This window comes from Aquarana catesbeiana, linkage group LG02 (genome assembly GCF_042186555.1).
Source record: "Aquarana catesbeiana isolate 2022-GZ linkage group LG02, ASM4218655v1, whole genome shotgun sequence".
NCBI classification, from domain to species: domain Eukaryota; kingdom Metazoa; phylum Chordata; class Amphibia; order Anura; family Ranidae; genus Aquarana; species Aquarana catesbeiana.
The window spans coordinates 328607604-328621829 of NC_133325.1; the positions used below are offsets into that span (position 1 = coordinate 328607604).

A 14226-nucleotide genomic window follows, 5' to 3' on the forward strand; every position below is an offset into this window, starting at 1 on the left:
GTCGTAGTAAGTGGGCTTAGCACTATATGACCATATAGTGTGACCAAACCCCCGTATTTTTTGAATATGTTCAGGTGTTTTTAACTAGCCCTGCAGGAAATGTCATTCTTGTATGTGTGTGCTGTAAAATATTTTGTACTGTTTGTAGGTCTTATAGCAGCACCATCTTGAATTCAAACGCATTGTATGGTGTGCCCCCCTAAATATGTTCTTGTATATTGTAATAGGCCCTCACCAGGTTTTTTGAGCTGGAGCACCCTTCCCTCTCCTCATTACCTCTTTTTCAGTGGCCACCTGTGTATAGGATGTATCCCCTTCAGTTCTCCCACATAGAGGAGTTCAGCTCCCATGGTTGAGACAAAGGATCTTCCATTCTATTACTAGAGTAGGACCCACTAATTCGGGTTACTTTGTCGCAGTAAGTGGGCTTAGCACTATATGACCATATAGTGTGACCAAACCCCTGTATTTTTTGAATATGTTAAGGTGTTTTTAACTAGCCCTGCAGGAAATGTCATTCGTGTGTGTGTGTGTGTGTGTGTGTGTGTGTGTGTGTGTGTGCTGTAAAATATTTTGTACTGTTTGTAGGTCTTATAGCAGCACCATCTTGAATTTAAACGCATTGTATGGTGTGCCCCCCAAATATGTTCTTGTACTTTTGTGGGCAATCTCTCACTACTCTAATTTTGCGAATCATAAGCGCAAGGGCAGTGGTCCTGGGGGCCTGGTCAGCTCATGATCTGCTAACAGTGCCAGGGGATTTTGTATTGTCCCCTCTATAAGACCTGACACCCAGTAGCCTAGGTCACTGTCCAATGCCTGTGTTGCAGCACTCCCCTGACTTTTCCTTAACCCCTTGATGATCTTACAGTTAAATTTTTTATTTATGCCTCTAAATGTGTCACAAAAACACAGCTTTACCTATGGACCAAGCATCTTTTCTTTGTTAAATTGGTCTCCATGGTTTCCATGGGAGAAACATGATCATTTCCATAGATGTCTTCTGAAAACTCCAGTCCTTTGAGTCACAAGCCTGTAACAAATAAGGTGTTAGACTTCTCTTTGGCTTACTTATTCAATATTTTTTTCTGGCCAGCTAACTTTTTCAAAATGAGATCAGCAATGGCAATGCCTGTATTTCCACTTCATAAAAAAAATAGTGTGGTGGCTTTAGATTTCTCCTTTTCCTTGCCTGACAATGTGGAAAAAATTATCTATAAGTGGTCCTTGAGTAATAAAGGTGGGAAATCAATTGAAAGACATTTGCTTAAAGTGGTTGTAAAGGTTTATTTTTAACTTTATACCTAGAGATAAGCCTATACTAAGGCTTACCTGTAGGTACAGTAAATATCTACTAAACCTGCACCATTTGAGATAATTAGTTTAGCAGCACCGGTGATGTCACCATCATATGCGCACTGCGCTCTCAAAGGATGGCGTGCCGTCCATCGAGAGAACCATGCCACGACCGTGACTCCTGTGCGTATGTGCCTGGGAACTGCTGGAGGGCTTCGTTTTCAGGTAAGTCTTTCAGAATGTGCTAGTATGCGACGCATACTAGCACATTATGACATTCATTTTCAAGGACAAGTTTTTTTTTTTTTTTCGGTTTACTACCGCTTTAAGAGCCCATAATCAGTGCTAAACACAGTCCATAAAAGTGCTCAACAATCTCCAGTCTGATTATCCTCCTGGTGGATGTACCTGCCATTGTGCTGAACATACTCTGAAAGCTGTGCCCTGTCATAAAGTGTTACTAAGCCCACAACAGTAAAATCAGTCTGTGTATGTAGTAAGCATGCTTGTTATACTCACTGTGAAACTTAAGGGGTTAATCCTCTGCATTGTGTAAAATCATTGTGTGTTTGATCTCATCTTCTCTGATCCTCTCCTTCTTTTACTGTCCCCAATCCATCTGCTGATAGTACAGAGCTTTAGGGGGGCACTGTGCACATGCTCAGTTTGTTGTATTGCTAAAGAGTTTTTTTTTTTTTGGGGGGGGGGTGCATGTGATTGGCATAGGGCCAATCGGCACTGTCCAGACAGAGGGTCAGGGGTCCTGCAGCCTCATAGGACAGTCAGAGTAGAATGAAAACTCCTCCTACAAGCTTTAAACAGACACTGATAGAAGTCCTAAAGCTGCTATATACTGCTGATGAGTAAAGGTATTTAGAAGTTTATATTTACTAAAATAATTGCATTTCCATATTCTCTATACTATGAGAGACCAGATATAGTGAATGCAGGCTCCTGGGTTTACTAATATTTTAATGGTGTGTCTATGTTAAGTTATTATCTCCCGTTTCATATTTGTGTAAAGAGTAGGAATTTTTCAGCTTCTTCAATATCCACAGGAGCCCAAAGGACATTTCCATCTGTTGCAGCTTAGAAATGTGTCATGAGAGAAAACATTATGCTGCTATTGCTAAATCCCTTTTTAAAGTGCAGTTTGCCCGTGTATAATGCTGATCTTTAAAGTATATACAAAACCAGGAATTTTCTTTTTTTAATTTTGGATAGCATAGGTATAGAGGATATATCTATATACTTTCATTAGGGATATTTTATATCACTTCCTGTTTTAAATGCAGATGAGGAAGTGAAAAGAAATCACTCTAAAGTGAGGGGAATCATCCTTAAAGATGGATACACACTATACAACTTTTGTTTGCTTTCCTTTAGATTTACCAAAACCACATAGTACGAGGGCCTGCCTGATTGCATACAAATTGAAACTGTTTAGGTTTGACCTCATATTATATGGTTTGTTAAATCTAAAGGAAAAAGTCTAGAAATAAAGAAAGTTGTATAGTGTGTATTAGAGCTGCATAATTCTGGCCAAAATGAGAATCACAATTTTTTTTTGCTTAGAATAAAAAGATCACGATTCTCTCATGATTCTCATGGCATAAAATCTTTCACATTATACAAAAAAATTGGGATAACTTTACCGGTTTAGTTTTTTTTTTTAAATTCATTTAAGTGTAATTTTTTTCCCAAAAAATTGCATTTGAACGACTGCTGCACAAAAACAGCGTGACATAAAATATTGCAACAACCACCATTTTATTTTCTAGGGTCTCTACTAAAAAAATAAATATATAATGTTTGGGGGTTATAAGTAATTTTCTAGCAAAAAAAATGATTTTAACTTGAAACCAACAAATGTCAGAAAAAGGTTTAGTGCTTAAGTGGTTAAACTTCCCTCATTTATACACCAAAGTGTATTCCTTTGATTTAAAGGACAAATTGTTGCAATGTTTATACTTACGTTCCACTGCTAAAGAATGTTGTGATTCTTGGCAGACTACCCATTTTTTTTTCCTTTCTTTTGATGGCTGTCGGCTTCAGCAGAGCAGAGAGAAAGAATTCTCTGCATAGAAAGAATCAGGAAATACTTTGTCAAGATCGCAAGGGGGAAAAAATCGCCATAATGATTCTAAGCGATTAATCGTGCAGTTCTAGTGTGTATCCAGCTTTAGAAAGTTGTCACCTGAACAAGTATTCCTCTTCTGGTAAAAAGTCAAAATTTTAGTTTTACCATCATGCTTAGTCCTGGTAGGGCACCAGTGAAGAATAATAAGTATAGATGGCCTAAAACAGAAATGACGGGGGTGCTAAAGTTTTTCTGTTCTAATTAAAACTATAAGATTTAGATACCCATACTTTGGAGTCACTAACCAAAACTGGTATACAGCAGATTAGGTCAGAGGTCTTGATCCTAATAGTTGTTCCAGGTTAGTAACTCTAAAAGCATCTAACATCCTTGCAACTAGCATTTTCAGAAGATAGTCGTATCAAGCCACAATTTTTCAGTGGCTGACTGTCCATCCAGCAATACATTGGAAATGTCAAGAGGCTTTATCTTTTTTGTGTCCCTGCTATTTTTAAACATTTTACCTGTAGTTTTTTTAATTGATTTTATAGTTTGGTATTGTTTTTAACTAATATATTTGTTTTTTTTTTCTTTTCCTAGGGCTTGCCAAATAATTGATTTCTGCAAATCAGGTGTTGGTGCTGATTTTTAGAGCCTTAGTTTGCCAACAAGAGGAAATATTTTAGTGAAATTTCCACCTGTCCCAGAATACTTTCCATCTATCTTTATTTTATTTGACACTCTCTTCCTGCTGCTCAACTGCTGTAGCAGCTGGCATAAGACTTTTCCGCTGAATGGCCTGCAATCTAATTTATGTGAAGGTTATGCTACTGAGACCTACTTTTACCATGAGTGTACAGAGGAAATCTTTCTCAATATGACGACAATGAAGGGAATACTAACCTCAGTCATTGCTATGACCGGACTTCTGAGGACATATTTGCACTTAGAGATTCATAGTAATAAAAATCCTCGGGAATTCTTCTTATAACATTTTGAATGACTGAACAGGGAAATTTGTACAGATATTTTTTGATGAAACTGTAATTGCTGAATGTTAAGTTAAAATAACTGGTAGTTTTCAAATCCAGCACAGACAATTATAAGTGAATTTTGTTATAAATTGTCAATTCTAAGTCACTTAAACATTAATTGTGCCTTTACATTTCCAGGCTTGTTTATATTTAAAGTTCTTGCATACATAATTGTTTTTGTTATGGTTCTTAATGTATTTCTCACAGTTGGGTGTAGAATTTTAATTAACAGTGCCATCAGTTGTTTTGCTAAAATGGGGAAAAAAAAAAACTAAATTAATTCTTGAAGGGTACTTATAAAGCAATCTGCTTCAATGTTTTAGGTACTTGAAAGGAGTTTTCTCTTTAATTGAATAATCGTATCAATGATCCATTTCATAGCAATGGAATGGCAATACTGGTTCACCTGCAGGTTCATTGAACTGGTGTCATCTGTTATTACACTTAAGGGCACCAAGTAAAGGTGTGTGTATTTCTGTCAACATTGATAAATGTGAGCATTCAATTCATACATGGGTGTCAAGTTGCTACCGATAGCTATCTTTTGGCACATCAGTGTTACCTTCAGTTGTCCCTTGTTTTGTTTTTTTTGTTTTTTTTTATACCTTACATATTGTATACCTTAATGAGATACCTTTATTTGTGGCATCATATCACTACCCCACAATATTCTTATTCGTTATTGTCAACATTCAGATTATCACAGTAGTGGGCTTTTTGGCTGACCATGTATTTTTACGGTCAGTTTCAGGCAAAGATCTACTATCACAATTTTAGACTCTCTTAATTTTAACGTTCTAATTTATGTAATGACATCTTTGAACGTGGTCCTATTTTCTGTGATATGTTAATCTTCAATAATGGAAATAAGAAAGATGAGTTGCAGAGGCCCTGATGTTGTGGGGGATCTGATCTGCAAATGCAGGTGAGGTCTGGCTGCCTATTCACATTGGTCCTAAAGCCCCGTACACACACGCCAAATGTCAAGGGACATCGGGCAGTTCCAAAAAACCGTCTGACATTTTGCCTGTGGGTATGCCACCCTGTCCGACAGAAGTCGGCCAAATGGAAAAACAGCAGCCGATTCACTCCCAATCAGCGCTTTCCGCCAATGGCGGAGAACGCTGATCGGAGTGTGCTGGCGGGGGGTGGGGGGGCATCCCTGTGTCAGGACACAACAGCTCAGCTGGGGAGATCGCTATACTAACTTTGCAAAGTTAGTACAGCGGCTCCGACTGGAGCTGACAGTTTCTTTTTTTCGTTCAAACCCCTGGGTTGAACAACAAAGGAGTCCTAGTGTGTACCAGGCTTTATGTATGAAAGTGATAAGTCTTTTGTCCCATTGTTTAAATCTGTCAAGGTAGCTCCTACACGAGATATACACTACAGATTTGTTGGACTTGTTATAGGGCACTTCATATATTTCTGAGATGGGCCTGTACTGCTCAGTACATTTCAAATGTACTATGTTGTGTCCCAAACTTAAAGTGCTGTGAACCACCACTTTTTTGTTGCTATGGGTAAAACCTGCTCTACTACGGCATACAATGAGAAAGTGCAGGAACTGATGTTCTTACTAACAGAAGCCTGCCCCATTTCAGCTGTACCCGATGAGCCTCTCCAGTCACAGCCACAAGTTAGTTTATTTGTACAAAGTACGATTAGTAAATTGTAATCCATGCTGGCTTGCAAATAAGAGCAAAATTAAAGGACAGTCCACCCAAACTATTTTAATTTGAATTGTTTTTACCTCTCAGTTGGTGGGATCTTCCCTCAGCAGGTAATAGTTTTGCTTTCTTATTGCATCGAAGCTCACTATTGCAGTACAAGTTGTCTCACTCCTCGTTCTCCGTACAGAAACATAAATGAAAACCCTAATAGAGTTGGAGCTCCTTGTAATGGTTAAGGTCACTGGACAGACCAAGTGTAGAGTTCTGCTGCTGAGATCTTAGAGAAAACCAAAGATGGCAGTTGCAGATGATTTCAGAATCTTTAATTATTATCTGCTGGTGCAGGCACATTGTTTTGTAAATTATTTTAATATTTAGTGATAAATAACCCTGTATAAGTTAGGTTTACCAATGTATGAGGCCGTAAGTCATCATGGCAAACCGGGAATGTAGAAACTACAAAAGCTTCATAGAGGAAAATATGTTTAGCTAAAATTATTTGAATCTTTACTGCAAACCTTAGTATTATGCTGCAAATAATACACAGTGATAGCCAACCTGAAATGTTCTAAAACTACTAAAGTACTAATGAAATGACTGGCCCATCCAGGTGCTTGCACATTAGTAGAACTATACTTGTTGAAAATAGAACCCATTCAATTATACGTTTTAATGCCACTTTTCAACCTATAAGCAAACAAACCAGTTCGCTCTGAAATTATACTTTTATATTGCATTCCTAAATCGTTTCCCTCCACTCTCACAAAGTGCTTGTGACATCACAGAATGGAAGATGTAGAATGGGACTAGGGGGAGCTACATCAAACCTTTGTCCCTTTTTCAGAGTATTCTGATGTTCTTAGGAGGGGATGGTGAAAAGAGAAAAAAGAGAAAAGGCAATGATCTCCTAAGCTAGGGAGCTAGAACAGATCATGGCAGAGGTTATAAAACCTTCAGGATCCTGCTACTGCCCCTGCTGCCACAGGGGAAACCATTTCTGCAAAAATGCTCTTTTTTGCCTAGCAGTTTGTCAATAAATGCATGTATGTATGTATGTATGGTGAGCAATTTAACCAGCTCCCCACTACAAAATCTTGGCCACATTACCACCTTCCATCTTCGGCGCCTCACTATCAGCCAGTGAGACCAACAATCACATTATTGGGTCAATAATATTGGACAAAATGGCAGCTGGTTAAAAAAATGCATAATAGTAATCAACAAATTTTGGGTTTACAAGGCAATCCGTCATACAGTGATATACAGGCACATGGAGGTACCTGTTGTTTTCCAGAATTTTGGGCACCCAGAGCACTTAGTGGAAGGACTGAACTGGCAAGTAGGCACCTAGAGGCACCTGCTGTGTCAAAGCACTGTCCTGAGCAGTACCTGCACCAAAGATGTGTCGCATTGTAACCCGTTGCAGTTTTGTCAAGATACTGTGTGTAAGTATGAGGGATCCCAGGGCGCTCTGAAGCAGAATTTTTACAATCAGCTTGTATGTACCACACCACTTGTTTAATTCATTAGCTTTCAACGCTGTTAAATGCAACAGAACTCCAGGTGCTGAGAACTGTGCCATGCCATTAGGCAGTCCTTATAACCCTAACGCTTACCTTCCATGTAAACACAACACTAACCATTCTTCATGCAAACATATCCCCTTGTTTGCATACTCCCTACGTTGGGATCACCTGCACTGAAGACTAGCCTCTCTGCTTCAAAAGATACCAGAGCCAGAATCCGTGCTGGAATTGACTATTTAAACTTTTTTTTTAATAACTGGTTCACAAAATTAGTATGATTCACAATACGGTGCTTAAAAAGAAACGTAATGGGACTACTGCATTCTGTTTCTTTAAATGTTAGCTGTCTGGCTATCATGCTGACCCTCTTGCTTCAGTACTTTTTTACATAACTGATCTTGAACAAGCTTAAAGACGAGGACTCCTGACATGTATACTTGCTTTATATTAGAGATTCTGGAAGTATTAAAGGGTTAACTCTTGATTTTTTTTTTTTCCTGACAGGTTAATAAGGGAGCTAGTAAATATTAACTCTCTCTCCCCGGTACACTGCATTGTGCATGATTTTATATATATATAGATATATATATAAAATCACACGTGTGTGTGTACATATACTAGCAATTGCCGCCTTGTATTTGAAGTACTGTAACCGATGTCAATAAATGTTTTGAATTGTCAGTTGAGCTGTTGTTAATTGGGATTCAGGTACATACCATTTTAATGTGTGTTTTTGTTTTTTAATATATTTTCTTAAAGGTAATCGCTTGACTGATCTTTAATGGTGCTCTTCTATGAAAATAGAAAACACAGAGGTGTTTCCTAAAGCACCATTCTGCTGTTTTACTTGAAATTCCTAACCTGGAGTAGAAACGCGACAGCTGGAATGTGACTGCTCTGGGCCACACTGTGTGTGTGTGTACTTCTTCTATATGGATTGAATGTAGTTGTAGTCTCATTGTTTTACATCACATCAGTAATATAGAAAATGTTCTGTGCAATCTAGAACGATTCTGTTATATGAACATCTGATGGTTAGTTCTGAAAAAAATATATGTCGTCACTTATATTTTAATTTGCTATGTTCTTGCTTAAAGCGGAGGTCCGCCCACCGCTCCAAAAATTAAAAGCCAGGAGCTCATACTGCAGCTGCTATTAATAATCGGACACTAACTTGTCCTGGAGTCCAGCGATGTCGGCACCGCAGCTGATGGTTCCATCAGCTGTCGGGTGCGTGCTGCCTCCATTGCAAGTAAGGGAATCCGGCAGTGAAGCCTTACGACTTCACGTCAGGAACCCTACTGTGCCTGCGCGAGGCTCCGCTCCTCTCTCCTACTGGCCCGGCAGCCGGGGAAGGAGGAGGGAGCCCGGGCGGTGACATCAGTACCTGTGGCTGCGACTCCCGGAAGTGGGAACAGGATACCTGTGAAAGACAGGTATCCTGCCCCCCTCCCCCTCCCCGAAAAGTGCCAAATGTGGCACCTGAAGGTGGAAGGAGTACAAAGAGCGTAAGTTCCACTTTTGGATGGAACTTTGCTTTAATGTTGCTGTACTAAATTGTGTTCATTCTATTTTGTATAGAAAACATACTGAATGACAACAAAACTTCTTAGGGTGACAGTTCACACTAAAATTGCTGTAACCACATTTAACCATTTAAAGCAGAACCATGGCCAGGCTATGGGGCATTTAAATATTTACATATGCCTAAAAATCAGTAAATAAGCTTTGAAAAAAAAAAATCATACTGACCTTTGTAGGTATGGGAGCTCTGGAGCAATTCATTCCCAAAGTTCACAATACAGGCAGTGAAGTAATTCAAGCCAGGTCTTAGTGCTCTTCTCTCCCCTCCTTCCTGTGCATCTTGTCTTTGTTTACACTGAACGGGACTTTGAGGCCTCATGCACACTGGACGTTCTTGGACGTTTTTACAGCAGCTGTTTTTGGCTTCAGACATTTTTTTTTCTACAGTCAATAAACTCCCCATCATGTTATCCTATGGATCCATGCACACATAGGCTGTTATCAGCAGTTTTTGGCTGGGGCGTTTTTTGGCTGCAAAAACGCTCTTCTGTCAAAAAAAAGCTGATAAACGCTCAAAAACGCGGCTCACCAGTGTTTTTTTTTAACATTTTTGATCCATAAAATTTTTTAAAAATTAAAAAAAAAACGCTAATGCGGAAAAGCGCTAAAAAACGCTGTTGCAAAAACGTTCAAAAACTCACTGCAAAGCTACTGGCGTTTTTATAACATTATTTTAACATCCAGTGTGCATGAGGCCTAATAAGGAAACTGATAGCAGGTCTCAACACCTACACAAGCCCTTAAATGGGTAAAGTTCTCTCTCTCTTTTTTTTTTATCATATTGGTTTTAGAAAAAGAATAGGTGCCAACCTCTATCAGTCTTTTATTGCTGTGTCCCTGTTGGGGATAGTTCCCATGGCTGCAGCCATGCTCTTTGGATTATTGCCTACAGCGCAAGCGCAGTACCCAAATTATGTCTTCAACAGAAAAACATGGTGCGTAGAATTTGTAAAATGTAAGCTATTGTTGTTGCACAATCCGTACAAAAGAGTACTTATAGACCTATATCTTATGAATGAACAAACTACAAGTCCTGTCTGCCACTGAGTCAGATGGTCATGTAGATTTAGCGGACTGCTAATCAGCATGCTCGTACTCCAGTCACACTTCCTCTCTTCTCCAAGTCTGACAGCTTACAACAGGAGGGGCCGGGAACTTCCACTGATATCAACCTGGAGGAGAGAACAGCGAAGGACGGTTATGTGAGTGCCGAGAAGCGCTCTGAAATAAGGTAGAAATCGGCATATTTTTTATAAAGCACATACAGTGGGGCACATATATCGTTATCTAGCAGAGAGGATTGTATGAGTATAAAACAGTTATAGCAGCAGAAAGGGAACAGAGCAGCACTGACATGAGCTGACAAGCAGGCAGGAAGGGGGAGAGGACAGAGGAAAGAATGACGGAGGCACATAAACTGACCATGGTGTCAGAGCTCAGCAGCCATGATAAACCGTAGTCAGTTTACAGGGGGGAGGGCAGGATCAGCCAGGTATTTTAGGCTTCGTTCACATCTAGGTGTATGGGGGGGGAGACAATCGCTGTAAAAACACGCAAATAGAATCGTGGGACGCCGGTCACCCAAAAGAAGCTCCTGTATTTCTTTTGGGTTATAGGCGTCCCGCAATTCTGTCCGCCCTACTGTTTTTACCGCAATTGTCACCCGACACGGGAAAATCGCAACGCATTTGGGGTGCTATTGAAATCGACGGGCAACTCATTGGGAATGTTTGGCATCCCGCGATTTGCCGCTATTGCGAATCGTGGTCAGAATCACGGCGATTCGGAAAGCGGAGATGTGAACTGAGCCTGACATTATACAGGGGGCCAAATTACACAGCACAAGCACTGTGCTGTTATGCATGCTTTAAGGGAACAGGATCGATTTTTTTTTTTTTTTTTTTTTTTTTTTTTTTTTTTTTTTTTAGGGTTACAAACACTTTAAACAATACTGCTGAAATGCAGACATTTTGTGATATGAAATTTTGTTCTTTAAATCAGTTTCTTCACCACGATGGAACCCCCTTCAATTTTAGATGAATACTTTACTGCTGAAACTGACCATTAAAGAAGATGTATCTGTTAGGAATGTAGATTGTCTAGGGGTATTTTTAGACTCTCAAAACCTCTGCATAAGGTGTACCTTCCAATCCCCACAGGCCTGTGAGATTAGCCCATTGAGACAATGATAAAAAAAAATGACAATAGTCTCTCCAAGCAAATCTAAAAGTTTATTCTGTCTCAATGAATATAAAGGGGGCTTTCAGAAAGCACAGCCCCTGAACATTATATAGGATTATCCAATCAGATACAAATACATTTTATGACAAAAGCGAAACTCAGCAAACGCGTCATTTCTGGGAAATCACGTGCTTTATAAGAAATGGAAAGTAAGGAAAGATAACAAGAACAATGAACAGTACATGCACACAGCTGTTCGTAAAATAGAGTACTGGATAAAACGCAAAATGGAAACTGATTATTGTAAAATGGATGCGGTTAAGCTAAATAGGCCTTCAATCCCCTCTTAGATCATATAAGATGATCTATACATTCTATCCAGTGTTCTAGTACTTCTTTGGGATTGTGGCATAGATTGCCTGATGTTTCTTCATGTATGTCATGTAGGATAGAACCTTATCAGGAGATTGAATGCGTGGAATTATGCAGGTACAACACTTAAAACAGAGGTAAAGAATCAGAGCAAGGATAAATATAACAATGACAAGGACAATGTCTTTTAACCATGAAAATACACCTCCAAACCCAAATCCTGCATTGTCAAATTGACTCCATGTTTTAGCAGTGTCCCTATCTTCCTGCTGGAGCTGGCCTACTTCTTTTCGGTGTTGTGCAATAATATCATAGTAGTCAGGCACCTTGGCACTTGTGTTAGAGATCCAAGTACAGCATTTGTAGTCCTCAGTCATTTCACATAAACCTGTGAGAGCTGCACTCATGCTTTCTATAGCGAACTCATTTAGTTCTAGCTATTTTCTAATTGCTCTAGTTTCTATGTTTAACATAGCAATGTCATCTGAATTCCTCCATTATCTCATCCAATAAACTGGAATAATTGTTCAACCTTTTCATCATGTCTATACCCCATCCTGTCCAAGAAGAAAACGTAGCCCAGGCCATATCTTGTTTATAAAACAATTCCCTTTTTGTCACGGTGTTTGAGGGGGAATCTGGGATGTATACTGGCCTCTAGGGGATGTCCCCTTTTATCATGCCCTACCACTCCCATGACAGGTACCAAAGATGCAAGATAACACCATCCCTTAACATGGAGGGGCACCCAGGGATAACACTTTCCCACAACATACATAGATACTTTGTCCCAGTGCAAAAGGTCTCTAATGCCGCGTACACACGACCGGACTTTACGGCATACTTGATTCGGCGGACCAGAGTCCGTCGGACAATTCGATCGTGTGTGGGCTCTACCGGACTTTTTTTCCCCAAAAGTTCGACGGACCTAGAAATGAAACATGTTTCAAACCTTTTTCGATGGACTCGAGTCCGGTCGAAAAGTCCGCTCGTCTGTATGCTAGTCCGACGTACAAAAACCGACGCTAGGGCAGCTATTGGCTACTGGCTATGAACTTCCTTGGTTTAGTCCGGTCGTAGGTCATCACGTACGAATCCGTCGGACTTTGGTTGATTGTGTGGAGGCAAGTCCGTTCATTCGTAAAGTCCGTCGAAAAGTCGCAGGACAAAGTCTGCCGTAAATTCCGCTCGTGTGTACGTGCATTAGCGACAATCTCGTGAGTGTACTTTGTCCTGTGTATAAATTGGTGGAATATATCACGTACATTATCAGAGAGGGAGGAAAAGTTATACAAAGTACGGTTTAGCTTTGGGTCAGATACTTGAAACAGTGAGCAGGCATCCTTGGCTCTGCCCCTGCATTCGCACATGCAAATGTTAAATATTGACCTGCTACAAATTGAGGGGTTAGTCTGTGTCTTCCCTAAATTAAAACACCAACCAGGGGAATGACTTTTACCTGCTATTGGAAAGGTAACAGTGTTGTTTATGTACAGAGTGGATATGTTAGTTAAAAAGACAGGAGGAGTCTCGTTGAGGAAGGAGGAAATATTTAAAGGGACAGCCAAAAGGGGAATTTGGGCAGTGCTAGGATGTAATTTGCTACATATCCAACATTCTTCATAGCCTGATTTTTGAGCATAAGCATACTTAAATTTTAGCAAACGCATCTTATCAGTAAAACTATCTCCAATTTCTCTCTTTGTTGTAGCTTGTGTCACTGTAGTGTTCTCTTGTGTGTGTGTGTGTGTTCCCACAGATACTTTTAATTGCACCCAAATCTTCAGTGTGGTAGATACAGTGATGATCCAGGTGGGCAGGAACACTATCAGAGAGATCAGGAGGCAAAATGCCTGGCCAGAAGTCTATGGTGAAATAAGCGAGGTCATCTTCTCTGGCCGGACCTGCTTTCCCAGGAACTCCTCCTTTTTACTCGGCTGGCATGGATCCAGGACTGGCAGTTTTCCACTAGGATGGCTGTTCTGGTCACTGCAACCACTGTAGTAGGAGGTCCAAAGGGATACTCTTGCTTTTTATTTCTGTTCAGCTGTTGGACCACCATGGTGTCTCCCACCTTGAAGGGGTGAGTAGTTTCCTGTGAAAAAAAAGGACAGGTGCGAGCAACATTTCTTTCAACTGTATCCAATGTTTCAACCAATTTTCTTACATATTCTTCCTGTATTAAGTCTAAATCTCCCTTTTTTATCAATAAAGGTGCTCTGGCCCATGGGGTGGGGAAAGGTCTACCCATCAAAACTTCAAAAGGTGAATACCCTGTTGTTTTGGAAGGGGTCATTCTTATTTCTGCCAGGACTGCTGGGAGGACCGTTTTCCAGTTGGCAAAGGTTCCTCCTGTGGCCTTTCTTATCTTGTCTTATTCTTTCTACTATCCCTGAGCTTTGAGAGTGGTAGGGAATGTGAAACTTCCATTCTGTCTTGAAAGTTTTTACCAAGTCCTGGCAGACCCTGGCCATGAAAGCTGG

General features: G+C 40.0%; 1 protein-coding gene and 1 long non-coding RNA gene across 4 annotated transcripts in view; one reads left to right on the forward strand and one right to left on the reverse strand.

The window, feature by feature from the left end:
• GK (glycerol kinase) overlaps positions 1–8287 on the forward strand; it is a 119223-nt gene extending 110936 nt beyond the window's left edge. For all 3 annotated transcript variants that reach the window (XM_073614830.1, XM_073614832.1, XM_073614831.1), the window contains one exon: positions 3977–8287. In XM_073614830.1, coding sequence (XP_073470931.1) covers positions 3977–3990 — 14 coding nt within the window. In that variant the 3' untranslated portion in view covers positions 3991–8287. The remainder of the gene's footprint in view (positions 1–3976) is intronic.
• Positions 8288–11402: 3115 nt separating this feature from the next.
• Positions 11403–14226, reverse strand: part of LOC141127933 (uncharacterized) — a 162363-nt gene continuing 159539 nt past the window's right edge. Inside the window, exon 2 of the long non-coding RNA XR_012241611.1 lies at positions 11403–13838. This is a non-coding gene — a long non-coding RNA (uncharacterized lncRNA). The remainder of the gene's footprint in view (positions 13839–14226) is intronic.